At 33.1% G+C, this 15,557-nt stretch overlaps 3 protein-coding genes across 3 annotated transcripts; all 3 read right to left on the bottom strand.

The window, feature by feature from the left end:
* Positions 1–3,090: 3,090 nt before the first annotated feature.
* Positions 3,091–7,998, bottom strand: LOC131627190 (phospholipid-transporting ATPase 1-like). Its single transcript, XM_058898030.1, has 7 exons — positions 6,289–7,998; positions 5,881–6,187; positions 5,073–5,772; positions 4,857–4,980; positions 4,469–4,688; positions 3,804–4,262; positions 3,091–3,721 (listed from the first exon to the last, which is right to left on the bottom strand). Exons 1-7 carry the CDS (start codon positions 7,700–7,702, stop codon positions 3,505–3,507), a joined length of 3,441 nt encoding a protein of 1,146 aa, XP_058754013.1. The 5' UTR covers positions 7,703–7,998; the 3' UTR covers positions 3,091–3,504.
* A 972-nt stretch (positions 7,999–8,970) lies between these two features.
* LOC131627176 (uncharacterized) lies at positions 8,971–10,436 on the bottom strand. Its single transcript, XM_058898009.1, has 2 exons — positions 9,867–10,436; positions 8,971–9,702 (listed from the first exon to the last, which is right to left on the bottom strand). Exons 1-2 carry the CDS (start codon positions 10,434–10,436, stop codon positions 8,971–8,973), a joined length of 1,302 nt encoding a protein of 433 aa, XP_058753992.1.
* A 768-nt stretch (positions 10,437–11,204) lies between these two features.
* On the bottom strand, positions 11,205–11,708 carry LOC131627175 (glutathione S-transferase T3-like). Its single transcript, XM_058898008.1, has one exon. The coding sequence runs from the start codon at positions 11,706–11,708 to the stop codon at positions 11,205–11,207; it is 504 nt and encodes a 167-aa protein (XP_058753991.1).
* Positions 11,709–15,557: the final 3,849 nt, after the last annotated feature.

Genomic DNA, 15,557 nt, shown 5'->3' with positions numbered 1-15,557 from the left:
ACTTCTGAATATGAATTACTTCTAACAAATTAATCATATATTTTTATATTTTTAGAAATGATTAGTGACATGTCTGACTAGGAATAACAGTGGATAGGGATAGGGTATGGGCCGGATACTATGGTATCCATCCCTATATCCGCATTTTGAAAAGATTTTCTTACCCAAGCTCATACACGCATGATCACCAACATATAAACATGTGCATGTATTCTATGGATATCTATGTACCTATACTCGTATCCATTTATCCATATTTCTAATAAAAAATTATTGATCAAATGTAATTTTTCATCTCATTTTAAGCTTTTGTCAACATTAAAAAAATTCAAGAATATTATGTTGCGTTAAAAAATAAACAAACACTTATATTAAAATATGTACAAGTTAAATAGTAATATATTTTAAAAAATTAATAAAAATACATGTTTATATAATAATAAAAATAAAAATGTATAAATATATATAGTGCGAGTATGGGGTGAGTGGGTACTAAGATACCTGTACCTGGACTCATATCCGCTTATTTTAATGGATAATTGCATGTGTCCATATCCGTGTCCATTTTGTAGTTTTTACTCTACTCATTATGATTAATTTTTGCTAGAGGATTTCTTACCCCACCTCTTGGGGTTCTTAGGCACCATGTGCGCTTCTAAAAATACCCATGCTTTCGGAGATGTATCTCCAGACGCACATTTTGTTTACTCAACGTTGGTTTGTTCCGGAGGTGCATCTACGAAATATTTTCAGTTATGTATCTCTAGAACCTTTTTTGATACATTCGCGCCAGAGTCCTTTCTCCTCCCTCATTCTTCACTTTTAATCTTCAATCTCTCCAAACTCTCTCAAACCTCAAAAAATCTATTTCCACCAAACTTGGTTTTTTCACTCGAGTTCGATAAAGAGCATCAACTTTAGTGATCAACACACTTCTAATCATTCAAAGCTCAATATAATCGGTAAGTTTTTTAGTTTCCGAGGTATTTTCGAGTATTTCCCGTAAAAGAGTTAGAATATACTTTTAGGGGTAGAAATTCTTAGATAGTTTTAGAAATATAGTTTAGAGACAATGTACGTATTGTTTGTTGTCTTAAACGGACGATCAGAGATTCAAAAAGTCAATTTGCATGACTACAACATGTGGTTCTTCACTGTCTCACACCCCTTCATGGTGCCCATTGCAAAAGGATCATCGCCCAGACCAGCTCATTAGGAGATATTATAGGAGAAACAGTCTCTATTGGACCATACTCAGGATGTGTTGTCTCGCTGTCGTCAGATAGTTAAGATGGGGGAGCAGGCATTGAGACCGGTTTCTTCCCTGAGGGGTCTGGTGTCAGGCGTAGAATGGATGTCATGACTGCGGTGGCACAGGGGACACTTATGTACCACAAACATCGCGCCAGGACGGGTGGAAGAGGAGGCGGTAGAGGAAGAGGAGGTGACAAAAGCATCAGAGGTGGTAGAGGCAGAGGAGGCAGCAGAGGCATAGGCAGAGGAGAGAATGAAGATATTGTCTGGCACACAGAGTAATGACTGTGGTGATTATTTTGATGTACTATATTTTTATGACAATGATGTAATATTTTTTGATGATGTATATGACATATGATCACTTCTTGTTTATGATATATTTTGATGACATTGATGTACTATTTTATGATGTAATGGATAAAGTTGAATCTTTACCTAAAATTCAATCTTCTCTTGCTCTCTTTGATTTGTTGCATAAAAAAGTTAGATTTTTGGAGTGAAAAATGGTATTGATGACATATGGTTTTTTAGGTTGGTGAAGGTAAGTGTGGAAGAAGAAAAACAACAATTAGGGAGTGGTCATGCTGGTTTAAAATATAGCAGAAACTTTCGAAGCTATATCTACGAAAAGTCTGGCGCTAAGACGTTCTGGATATGCATCTACATAAATTTTTGTGGACCAAATTATTTTGAAGTTTTTTCCAATATTTACAAGTTTAAAATACTTTTGTAGATGTAGCTCCAAAAAACAATTTTTGGCCAAAAAAGATGCGTCCAAATATGTATTTCCAAAATCAAAAGACATAAATAGAATTGCGCTAGTTAGTTAAGAGAATATGGGGTGAATTAAGAAATTGTCTTTTTGCAAAACCTATATGAAATAAAGTACATCAATTATTTTTCAAGAAAAACTGCCATCCCTAAGTCTAACCTATATGAAATAAAGTACATCAATTATTTTTCAAGAAAAACAATAACATGGATCAGATAAGACAATTTTGTTTTAGAGATATTTCATTTTTCTCTCTTTCTACACAAGTTGTATTTTTTTTTCCACTACAATTGTTTCTTTTTTAAACTGGTGATCTCACAATTCTTAATGAAATCTCAGCCACTCATTTATCTTTACCACATAAAGTCAAATAATTTCAAATCGAGTGGTGATTATTTTCTAATGAACTCTCTGGCATAAAAACTCCACAATTGAGAATCTCATTTTTATTATTTAAAAAAAAAAAAAAAACTAGAGTGAAAAAATAGTTATCCGGTCAAAAGAAAACACCTTAGAACTTAAAAAACACTCAAAGAGATTTAAGTTTGACTTCTCTTCAAGAATATTACCAGGTCGAATTCAAAATTTCCAAATTTAGACTATGTTTGGATTGATGGAACCAGACGGAGCGGAGCGGAATAAGATGAAATAAAATAATATTTTATTGTTTAGATAATTTAAATATGGATGGAGCAGAGCGGAATGGTATGAATTTCATTCCATTCCATCACTTACCATCATTTTTCTTCCCATCCGATTTTGGTGGAATGAACAATTTAACTTATTTCGTCCTAAAATTTTCAAACAATGGAATAGTAGCTTCGTTCCGTTCCGTTCCATCTCACTCCACTCCACTCCATTCCGTTGATTTTACGATATCGAAACATAGCCTAAGGTCTATTTTTTTTCCATCATTATACTGATTCAATTCAGCAGCACAAGTTATATATTCATATTACATATGATAGGACTAGTATATAGTTGCATTGCATCAAACCAAAATTGAACTAAGCAGGCTCATACATATGTGGTAAACACATGAAACATCATCAAAGAGACAATGAAAAGAACTCTCCATGTTAAAATTTGATTAGTAGTAACATGTATTCAACATTTCTCTTTTTCTTTTTTTTCTATAATCATTGTAAATTTACAACAATATAATTTACCAATCCCAAAAGAATAAAAATACAACAACCTTTTTCTATGAAACAAAAACTCTACCCCTACCCTTTGGATAGAAAACAAGGAAGTGTGTGTTTTGGTAAAAGGAGAAATCTCAGTAACAAATCACGGTGAGAGAGAAGCTACTACAAATAGTAGCTTCACAAAATCACGGTAGAAAGGATACTATACGTGAGGCAGCGGTGAGTGACCGTGTTACCAAACATAGGCGAAATCATGGCAACCAACCGCAATAATATTGTGACGTAGCCTAAAGAATGAATAACTTTACAAAAGAAATAATACATGTGTTATCTTTGTGGATTTGAGATGTGAAGCATTTCTATCTCTGCGTTTCCGTTGATCCTTAGATTCTCAAACTTCTCTACTTCTCTTGAAATCTGAATATCATTCGGATAATAATATTGATGAATGAATTTTACAACAAAACGGGGAAGCAATGCTGCTATTTGTATTCCAACTAAACATAACCAGAACAATGCAGTGCCTGCAACATCAAAGATAGCCCTGCAAAGTTTTGTACAAAATGAATGTGTTGGTTCATTCGAATAAAAATGTAAAAAGAGAGAACGGGAAAGAGAGGACGTACCAGTAACCATGAAGTGCCGGTATAGCATCAATAATCATGACACATATGAAAGTTGCAACAATAGATCCCCAAATGGATGCGTGAGAAATCCAACTCCACCTGATTACATCCATGGCCAAGTGCAAATTGACCAAAATAACTACCGAAAGAGTCCAAAGATCCCCTATGCTTGATATATCTATAGTGCTTCCCCAATATGCGAACAGAGGAACAAAGAAGACAACGATGCTTTGCCATAAAGTATCGGCTATCATCAACCAAAACAATTTTTTGTTGTAGGCCTCTTGTCTTTGTCCAGCTCCGTAAAGCTGAGGATTATGCAGGAGAGTCCTTTTACTGAGATCCTTGTCAAGAATACCAACAACAATAGTTGGTACTGCCGTGTAGACTATCGAATATAACACACTGCTCCATTCGTTTATAGCTGTTGTCACGGTGAAGGCAGTGAAGAGTACGTACCTGGTAGACAAAGAAACACGACAAGATAGTAAGATGCCAAAATTTGGAACCATACGTCTTAAAAGCCAATAAGAGCTATCTATCTATGATCGCTGCGTTTTCAGAAGAGTTTTTATGAACAAATTTGGCCTAACTAGTGTCTATTTGGAAAATACACAAGTCAAAGTGGCACCGTACGTATATGCATAACCTTAATGATAACTTACCAAAATAGAATAAGAACAAAGACGGCATTTCTGTAAAAATTGTATAGCACCATGTAGCCGAGTCGTTGGTAATTCCAATGTCCGTGTATGAATAAGAGAGGAACTAAAAACCTAAACTGCCCCATTGCAAAATCGGAAGCCATTACAGCTTGCCTACCCTCCTGTCCACTGATGCCAACCCCAACATCAGCCATTTGGATCATCGATACATCATTAGCACCTATAACACATCAATGTGAAAGATTGTTCACAAAAAACATAAATCAGGTTAAAAAAAACTATTTTTAATCTGTGCTTTTTCTTTCTTTGTTTCTTTTCGGTTTCTTGATCCTCGTGTTTTGTTCTCGGGAAATGATAATCTGAAACAAGTAAACAGAAGATATCATACCATCTCCAATGGCTAGAGTCATGTCAGCTGTCCTTTTCTTCACGAGCGACACAATTCCAGCCTTTTGCAATGGAGCCACTCGACAACATAGAACAACAGAACATCTTTGTGCAAGTTCAAAGAGCTGGAATCAGCAGCAATGAATAAAATCAGCACATAAGAGATAAGCTTGCATGCATTGTAAACGCCATTGATGTGAGATCTGTGAGCACGTACCTCTTCTTCAAGTTCATTGTCAAGAATATATACAAGGCTTGTACCATCAATAATCAAGGCCATCGGAGTCGGAACAACATCAACGGAATTTCCGTCGAAATAATTGCCAACTTCATTTTTTCTGGACATGAGAAGTGCGTCTTGTAAATGCCTTCTACACGACTCTCGATTATTGCTCTTAATTTTAAATTGAGTCATGCCGCTTGTTAGTAGCCTTGAGGAGTAGCCAATTGAAATGGCAGTTTCCTGTTTGTCACCAGTCAATACCCATACTTTAATACCAGCTTGCCTTAGAGACTGAATAGATTCCGGCACACCTTGCTGCAGTTTATCTTCGATAGCGGTAGCGCCCAGTATGCATAAGTTATTCTCTACATTGGCTGCAACCTTACGAAGCAAAGCAGCCCTACCGAGCAAAGAAGTACTTGCTGCCTCAAAAGCAAAGTGCCATTGATCAAATTCTGAAGGATTCAAGTCACGCATCCCAATAACAAGCGTCCTCAAACCGATGGAAGAATACGAGAGAAGATGGGTTTCTGTTGCTTGTATTATATTTGTGTTCAATGATTTATTGATTACATTAAACATTGATGTATCCGCCCCTTTGACAAAAAGTTTCACTGAATTGTCACTGTATCCTAATATAACCGACATCCTTTTCCGATCACTATCAAATTCATGCAAACCCAAGACATTGAACCTGCATAGCCCATAATGGGAACAATCATTAAAAGGAGGATCACCCTAGAACCTAATTCAAGATTTCAAGGAGTTAAAAGGCCAGGGTTCAATGAAAAAATAAACTTACCTCTGTCTTTCTCCATGAATATCAATGACTATGTAACCTGAGGTTCGTTCAATAAGCATAAAACCGTAGGCAGCGGCAGCATAAGTCAACGCTTGTTCATCTGGTGATTCCCCTTGATAATCTACCAGCTTGACTGTAGGGTCAGATGTGTCAATAACAAGAGGCACAATAGTATTGCATGCTGCGAGTGCAAGAAAGAAATCGTAAATCCTTTTTCCATCTCTATTTGCAAACCCACTTTTCGATAATTGCAAAAGCTCTTCATTAACTTTCACCTTCATCTTTGGCTTCAAGACCTTTCCGTCCACTGAGACCAAATAATGACACAATAAACATCACGTTAATGACAAGACGAAAAACGGTATATTAGAACACAACAGACAAGCATAATTGAAGGAAAAATTGTACCTCGAAGAGAGTATTCAACTTGCTCATTCTCAAGACCGGCTTTTGCAGAACTGTAATCAACACCCCAGATACTCGCGCATTGAAACTCCATCTTGTTCTCAGTGAGAGTACCGGTTTTATCCGAAAAGACATACTTAATTTGCCCTAAATCTTCATTGATATTCAAGGCCCTGCACTGAAACTTTGAATTTGTTGCCTCGTCATACAATCTGGAATCCTTGATCATAAAATAGGCCTGACCAACACGAACAAGCTCCATAGAAATGTACAAGGATATAGGAATCATAATCTGGAAAACTATAACTGACATAAGAAATGTGAAAACGATTTCCACTCCCCATCCATAATATTGATAATTCTCCTCTTTTCCCTTCGAAACATCCAATTTCCTATAATAAGGCAATAGATTCAATTTATTCTTGTTTTGCCTTAACCAAACACCAGCACAAACTGAAGTGACTGTACACAACACTACAAGAAATAACGAAAGCATGATGATCTCAGAGTTCATCTGAGTCTCAAGCCGACTCCTCTTAGACGGAGCTCCTGAGTTGTTGAGCATCGCTTTCGTCTCTCGACCACAATACACAGCAACACCAACCACAGAACTAGTATTCTTAAGCTCACATCCTCTAAGCACAATATTCGAAGAACCAAGCGACAATCTCTTCCCATCAACCTCCATTGTCGCTTGAAATCCATAAATATTCCTATTCGGTTTCTCACACTTAATCAAACCACTAAACCTCTCCTTATCACGAAACTTAAACTGAGTCTCTTGTTTCGCATACCTAGTCTTCAAATTCGACTCCCCGTCTAGATTAAGCGTCTGAACATAAGCAACCCCGGTCGGATCACTCGTCGACAACAAAACAAAATCACAAGGAATTGGTTGATTAGCATTGATTTTAACAATCTCACCAACTCTAATATCTTTCCATTTCTTCTCTACAAAACAACCATTAACCAAAACCAAACCTAACCTATTGTTCTCAACTTTATCTGACCTATGTCTCCTCCAATCCTCATAAGCATCCTTAACAGCAGTAACAAGAAGAACAATACCTAATGGTAAAAGTGAAGCACCTCTCCCAAAAACAGCTAGTTGAGGTAACTGATTAAGAATAGCAATCAACAGGAAATAAACATAAGCAACTCTATGAAACTGTTCAAACAAATTCCTAGGAAGAAAAGTGAAAAATGAATACTTTCCAGTACGGATTGAATTCCCTGAAAATTCAAATCTCTCGTTTGTTTTATGAGGATCATCCACATAAATCAACCTAGCATCTTCATCACTGATTTCCTTCTGAGACATACTGAAAGCTTCAGAATTTGAACCATGTCTCACTGGTTTGGACTCTGAGTGAGCGAAAGTTGTACGTGATGATGAATTGTTGTCAGTTTCCATCATGGTTGTGTGAGAATAGTTGATTTTGAGTTTACTAGATCTTGAAAAAAAACATAATTTAAAACGTTGGTGTTGAAGATTGGATCAGAAGATAATAAACAACATTAAAAAAACATGATCCAATGATTTAACAACAGACATAGAATAGTTGTGTTGTGTTGTGTTGGTTGGGTTGATGAAAATGAAGAAGAAGGTGTGAAATTTGCAGGACAGGTCAATGGTGGTGGAAATGTGTGTAGAGAGAGAAAGAGGAGAGAGAGAGGGGACGGCAGTATGGAAGAAAAAGAAGAACAATAAAGTTGGTAAATAGGTGACTGGGATTATATGCGTAGCCGTAACACTTTAATGTTGTTTTTTTTAGTGTCAAATTGAATATTACATTTGAATCTTTTAAGAAATTTGTTTTATAGAGAAAAAGGATAATTGTTGTTGGAAAAAATAAACTTATTTACATTTTTAGTATGTGTAAAAAATTTAAAAAAATATATATTTATAATGGAATTGAGCTATTTGTAGAAAAAAAATCATAAATATTGTATTGATATTGATATTATTAATTACTCCCTCTGGTCTCATTTATAAGCAAAAATTTAATTTTTAGATTCATTCAACAATCAATGTATTTAGCCTATTATTAGACTAAATACATTGATTGTTGAATGAATCTAAAAATTAAATGTTTGCTTATAATTGAGACCGGAGGGAGTAATAATAATTAATTGGAAAAGAAAAAGTATAATAGTACTTTTTAAGAAGATAGAGAAGAGTATCTAGTTTTGAATTTGATATACAAATTTTAACTTTTATCTTTTATCTTTATCACTCACATCAATAAAAACTCTATTTAATAGTAATAGATATTTAACACGAGCGTTTAGATTTTTTTACTAGCATTTGCCTTTTTTTTTTATATAAATTATTTGAATTAGTTTCTTAGAGCATCTCCAACCGTGAACCTATTTTTGGGTTCCTTGTGGGACCTATTAAGTCACGTCAGCTTGAAGGAACTCAACTAAATTTTATCTCCAATGGTGCAACTCTGAAGAACCCATATTGGGTCCCACAATTTTACTTTAGTTATTAATATTTTATTCATATTAAATTTTATAGTAATTAAAATAATAATTTAAATTATTTAAATTAAAATTGATATAAAATAAATAAAATTCAAATTGAACTTATAATTTAAAATGATAATTAATATTAATCTCAAATACATGACATATAATTAAAAACAATAAAAATAAATAACATCACATAATAAATTAAACTTAAACTTCATCATCTACATGTCCAAAACGTTCCCAAATATACTCGACTAAATTTCCTTGAAGTTGACGATGAACTTGTTTTTCTCGAATACTTGCTCTTATTTGTAGTCTTGTTGCAAGATTCGGATGAGGACCGCTAAATGTTTCGGTTGTTGAGTTGTTGTCATCCACATTATCATAAGAGTAATCAAAATTACCTCCATATGTATGTCGTTCGTCTTCAACAATCATGTTGTGCAATATGATGCATGCATATATGGTATGCTTGAGGGTGTCCATGTGCCAAGCACGTGCTGGGCCACGTATAATTGCAAATCGAGATTGAAGCACTCCAAATGCCCGCTCCACATCTTTTCTAGCTGATTCTTGATGTTGAGCAAATAACTTTTTCTTTTCTCCCTGTGGCATTGAAATGGTTTTGACAAATGTAGCCCACTCAAGATATATACCATCTGCTAAATAATACCCCATATTATATGGTGTCCCATTGATTGTATATTGCACATTGGGAGCATGTCCTTCCAAAATATCGTTAAACACATTAGATTGGTTTAACACATTAATGTCATTGTTTGAACCTGCAATACCAAAAAAAGCATGCCAAATCCATAAGTCTTGTGATGCCACTGCTTCAAGCATGATTGTGGGCTTACCATGATCACCTCGACAAAATTGTCCTTTCCATGCAACAGGACAATTTTTCCATTCCCAATGCATACAATCAATAGAACCAGGGGTGTGCATGGTTACCATATTTCAAGAACCAATCCATTTTAGCAGTTCTGGTTTTAAACCAAACCATTTTTTATAAAAAACCATTAGAAACTGCAAAATGGTTTTAATTTGGTTTCAAAACCGGTTCAAATTGGTTTTTTTGCACACCCCTAAATAGAACCCAACATACCTGGAAAGCCACGTGACTCTCCCATTTGTAAAAGATGTTCAACATCAGTGTTGTTAGGCTTTCTCAAATACTCAGCCCCAAATACAGCATTCACGCCCTGAACGAATCTTTGTAAGCACTCAATTGAAGTGCTTTCACCGATTCGAACATACTCGTCTACAATGTCAGCAGCAGACCCATACGCCAACATACGAATAGCAGATGTACATTTCTGCAATGGTGAAAGACCCATTTTACCATTTGCATCGACCCTCATTTGGAAATATTCATCATGATTTCCAAGGGCATCTACAATTCGAAGAAATACATGCCTATGCATTCTGAACCTTCTTCGGAATTGAACATCTGTGTATACTGGATTTTCCGAGAAGTAGTCATTGAACAATCGATTATGCCCTTCTTCACGACCTCGATCTATCGTTGTTCTTTTCTTTGGCCTAGAGGAACTTCCAGATTGAAGTTCATTCTGAGGCTCTTGTTCTTCATCACTGTCGTCCATAAATTCTTCTTCAACCAAGTCCCAAAATTCTTGATCGTAATTATCTGAATTGTCTGAATCCATTTTAGTAAATAATGAGAGAAGAATAAGATGAGAATGAGAAAATAATGACATAAGTGGTAGTATATATAATAGTTTGAATAACGGCTAGTTTGAATAACGACTAGTTTGAATAACGGCTAGTTTGAATAACGGCTAGTTTGAATAACGGCTAGTTTGAATAACATAATATTTATTATAATTTAAAGTGGTACTAATGACCATGTTACATAGGTGTTGATAAATTAAAATGGTACTAATGACCATGTTACATAGGTGTCGATAAATTAAAGTGGTACTAATGACCATGTTACATAGGTGTTGATAAATTAAAGTGGTACTAATTACCATGTTACATAGGTGTAGATACTAACTACATTCCATATTTTTTTTCATCTTATTACAATATTTTTCATGAATATCTCGTTGACTATCGCTCATAGTAGAAGTGTCTTTCATCATTAGTTGCACTACCTTTAATTCTATCTCGTCCTCCTTACTTTGCGCTAGTCTTTCCATTAACATTGCTCTTTTATTCCTTGCATCTTGCGTTTCATTTGGAATTTCCTTTGCCTTACCCTTCCTTTTTGCTGCTTTTTGTCCCATTGGACGCTCCATTGGTGATGATGAGTTAAACTCATAACTTGAAGGTGTATTTGGGTTCTCCGATGATGCCTCACTAGCATAAGTCTTTGTTATTTTTGAAGAACTTTCAATCGATTCTCCCATCCATTTAGGTTCATCTTTTAACAATCTCCATGCGTACTCAAGGTTGAATGTTGTACCTTGATCCTAAGCAAAAAATGCATTTGCAGCAGCCATGACATCGTTCTCCGATGTCCCACTTTTCTTTCCATTAACAGCTTGTTTGTAACACCCAACAAATTTTTGAACCAAGCCATTTATTCGATGCCATCGACATTTTAATTGTCCCTTTAACTTTTCCCGCGATTCCCCACGATACTGGTTATAATTGGCAGCGACTCTTACCCAAAAACTCTCAGCCTTTTGATCAACTCCCACAATTGGATCCTTTGAAACATTGAGCCATGATTGGATAAGTAGTATATCTTCATCCCTTGTAAATTGCTCTCGAGATTTTTTTTTAACAACAACCCTTTCTTCATTTTCAGTACCAACTTGAGTAGAAAATGGTGGAACTTGAGTAGAAAATGGTGGAACTTGAGTAGAAAATGGTGGCATCGGTGGAATTTGAGAATTTTGAGGATTAGGATTTTGATAATTTTGCATGAAATTGAACATAGCTTGTTGATAATGAAAATGATTAGGATCCATTTGACCTAAACTATTGTAATTTGAAGTAAAAAAAATGAAAATTTGAATTAAAATGATGAAATTGTGAGAGAGAAAATTGAAATTGAAGAGAAAATATAAGTGTTGGTAAAATTTGTGTTGGTTAATTTTTTTCACAAAACTATATTTATAACTAAAAAATAACTAAAAAAAAAAAGAAACTAGCCGTTACCAACTGCTATTTTTATTATTAAAATCAAAAAAAATTTTAAAGAACCGTTACCTATTTATGCACTGATGGCCAGGTGGAGTTTCAAGGAAAGGAAAAAGTGGGCCCCAAAGCATTGCCATGCTGGCAAACTCTCCCTAAGAACCAGCGCTGGAGCTGCTCTTAGCTTATAACTTTTGGTTTCTCTTTTTTTTTTTTCCTTTTAATTTTATTCTTAATATTTTAACTATAACTCTATCTTATTTTTTATTATTATCATTTAAAATAAAGTTAGTATATTTTTTATTTTTTAAAATATTGATTTATAAATATTAAAGATTGAATCTAGATCAATATCCCTCATTCATTTAACTTAACTAGTACAGTTTAATTTAGTAATTTAACTAAGTTGAGTTACATCATTCTAATAGGGTCATGCTAACTAGGGATATTCTTTAAGCAATTCATATAAAGATAATATTTCTTAAATAAATTATTTATTCTAATTTTCAATGCATTAAATACAATAACTTCAATAAAACAAATTTTGTTATTTTTTAAAAAAGTCAATTATTTTCATTTGTAAAATATTAAATACAAGTATTACTTACTTTTTTAAATTCTTAACAAGTGTCCATGATAGGGATGACAATGGATACCCATGGGTACGGATACTAGTCTCCCGCTACCCATCCGTTTAATAAAAATGATATCCGTATCTGCCCCATATCCGTGATATTTTAAATATCCGCGGGTATTTACGGATACCCGTGAATATATTTTTTTAATTGAAATTTAATAATTTTTTATATATTGAATAAAAAATTTATCTTTTTATTAGTAGAAAAGTATGTGTTATACATTTATTATATTAAATTCAAAAGCATCTTATAATGAATATTGATGTAGAATGTGAGAAAATGTTTAAAGAATATTTAAGTATACTAATTGATATTAAAAGATATTCAAGTATACTAATTTTAAAATGATATTTAAGTAATTTTAATCACTATTAACGGATATAGATACCCGCGGGTATGGATACCATCAAATCCGTATCCGTACCCGTAAGTAAACGGGTAACTACATATCCGTTTATAATATCCGTGGATACCCATTAAACTATCCAACCCGTGCCCGTGACGAATTTTATCCGCGGGTATGAGTTTTTTTGCCATCCCTAGTCCATGAGGCATTGGTTAGCATTCCTCATTTGAATATTTTTATGATTAATTGTAATTTTAGTTCTCCTATTTTATTTTAGGAAAATGCTTATTAGTAAGAAAATAGAAAAACAAGAAATGCAAGAATAAATCTCAACCATCCATTATCACCACAACCCCATGATCTCTATTAAAAAGGAAATTAAATATAAAATTAATTTAAAATTATCCACTAAAATAGTGACACATATTCATTCTTGCATTTCTTCTTCAAATTCCTTCGTACTAAATAGCACTACTCTTTATTTTATTTTTATAAAATGGGTCCCCTTATTTAAAATTAAACCGTTTTGTTCTCTCTTTCATACCTTTATATTTAAAATTAACGGTGTTCCATTTTTTAAATGACAATTTTTTTTAAACATGAAAAATTTATGTATTTCATCGATTTTTTATGGAATATCGTGATAAGATATAAAAATTGTTTGAAATAAAAATAGAATAACTAATTTAGCAAATAATGTAAAATAATGGAGGATAAAAATTGTAATTTAGACTATTTTTAAATTGCAAACATGGAAAATTTTAAATTTTGTATTTAAAAAATCATGGATATCTTACTACAATATTTTCTACATTTTCTTTCTCACCGTTTCAACTTCACATTTTTTTATTAGTTTTTCTCTGTTAATTTCATACTTGCTCTTTATCAATGTCCCTCTTCTCTCCTACTTCGTCATGTCCCCAAAATTTACATATATGAGTTTAATACATTTTAATTTTATTTTTAATTATATATTTATATTTAAAATTTTACATATATTTATTATTACATTTAATTTTATCAAATAAAAAATAATTTAATAACAATATATAAAAGATAATAAATCCACTGAATTACTAATTAATAATATTCTTTTATATCATTTTATATTTATCAGTTAGTGAAATCATTAATTTATTAAACAATTTAATTAACTTATCAAATATTAGTCATTAACAATAAACTACTGGCATAAGCTATGACTTATAAGTAATAAATTATCACCTATAAACTATTAAATAATTTACAACTATTAGCTAATTTCTACCAACCAGAGCCTACAACAATTTTAACTATTAAGACATTTTATCAATGAATGTTGATTCAGCTCAAAAAATTAACTCATATTTTTAAGGTTATAGATTAACCGAGATGTTTTTGAGGTATGTCTTGGTTCATTTAAAAAATTTATTTGAGAAGATTAACATTTTTTATAAACTAAAAATTTATTGAAGAAAAGAAAATCAAAATTCGCAAACACTTTAAAATAGTAATTTATTTTGCCTAACATATTCAAAATCGTAATTAATTATACTATCTTCATTTTTGTATTTGAAGTCTTTTTTTTTTTCATTTGTGCAGTTATTTTGAAAATGTAATGATTATTGTATTTGAAAACTTAAGAAAATATTTATAAAATTATTCTTCATTTATACTATGGAGTGGGGGATCTGCAAGGTCTTCATTTAGAAACGGTGATGACAATGCATTTAAGCTTCTGATGTGATGGAGTGGGGGATCTGCAAGGTTATCATTCCAATGCTCGAGTTAGTATATGAGAGATAAGAGTGAAGTAAAATTGAATTTGAAACTTGTTACCTCAATTTGGCGTATCTTCTATATATAGAGAGAGGGAACGAAATAACACACTCGTTATTTGTTAGGAGTGGATTATAGAAAGTTGTCGAATTTACTTGCAGTTGAGATTCTTTGTGAACGACAAGATGATAACTCTCGTGTGTTGAGAATATTTGGAAAGCAATGAGATCCTTCTGTGGTGGTCGGTCATGGTCAATATGAGAAATACTAGTTACGAATTGGATAAAATAGTTTGCCTTATTCACTACTACGGAATACAATTTTCACAATGGTTGTGAAATGCATATAATGATGACATACGTCCGTTGTTAGGTAGCGTGTGATTGTTAGTATGTTGCTTTTCACCACTGGCGTGTGACCGTGTGTCATACCCCAAAATTTGCCCTCACATATTTGCAATTGTCATTTTACTTCGAATAATTGACACGGCACATTGGTAAGGATTTGGGTGAAAAGGGTCCAAAGGCGAGAGATCCCAAGTTCGAACCCCACTTCTCCCTTTTCATTTGTTTTAATTTTTATTTCACTTTTTATAAAAAAATAAATAAAAAAGAATTGTTTTTTAATATTAAATCCTAACATATAAAAGATTATGTTCACTTTTTATTTTCAGGGTAATAATATGTTTTTATAGAAAAAATCATGTAATTGATTCAAAAATAATCACAAGATCAAAATCAAATAAAGTTGATTTTTGAACTTTTAATTATTTTTGATTGATTGAATTGGTTATTTCCCTTTTTGTTGACCTAGTTTGACTAATATAAATAAGTGCATTCTTAGTCATAGAGGGAAGATTTTTTTCCGACCCTATTCTCTGCTAACAATTGAACCCTATTTTCTCTACCCCTCTCTCATCAGGGGAGGCTTAGTAAACC

This window comes from Vicia villosa, unplaced genomic scaffold (assembly GCF_029867415.1).
Source record: "Vicia villosa cultivar HV-30 ecotype Madison, WI unplaced genomic scaffold, Vvil1.0 ctg.000351F_1_1, whole genome shotgun sequence".
In the NCBI taxonomy this organism is placed as follows: Eukaryota; Viridiplantae; Streptophyta; class Magnoliopsida; order Fabales; family Fabaceae; genus Vicia; species Vicia villosa.
This window is presented reverse-complemented; position numbering and strand designations above follow the sequence as displayed.

Coding starts and splice junctions, on each gene's coding strand:
- LOC131627190 (XM_058898030.1), bottom strand. CDS start 7,702: ATGATGGAAACTGACAACAATTCATCATCACGTACAACTTTCGCTCAC. Junction 4,263..4,468: donor TTTGTTCTTATTCTATTTTG/GTAAGTTATCAT, acceptor TTTGTCTACCAG/GTACGTACTCTTCACTGCCT. Junction 3,722..3,803: donor CCGGCACTTCATGGTTACTG/GTACGTCCTCTC, acceptor AAAACTTTGCAG/GGCTATCTTTGATGTTGCAG.
- LOC131627176 (XM_058898009.1), bottom strand. CDS start 10,436: ATGGATTCAGACAATTCAGATAATTACGATCAAGAATTTTGGGACTTG. Junction 9,703..9,866: donor GTGGCTTTCCAGGTATGTTG/GGTTCTATTTAG, acceptor ATGCACACCCCT/GGTTCTATTGATTGTATGCA.
- LOC131627175 (XM_058898008.1), bottom strand. CDS start 11,708: ATGGATCCTAATCATTTTCATTATCAACAAGCTATGTTCAATTTCATG.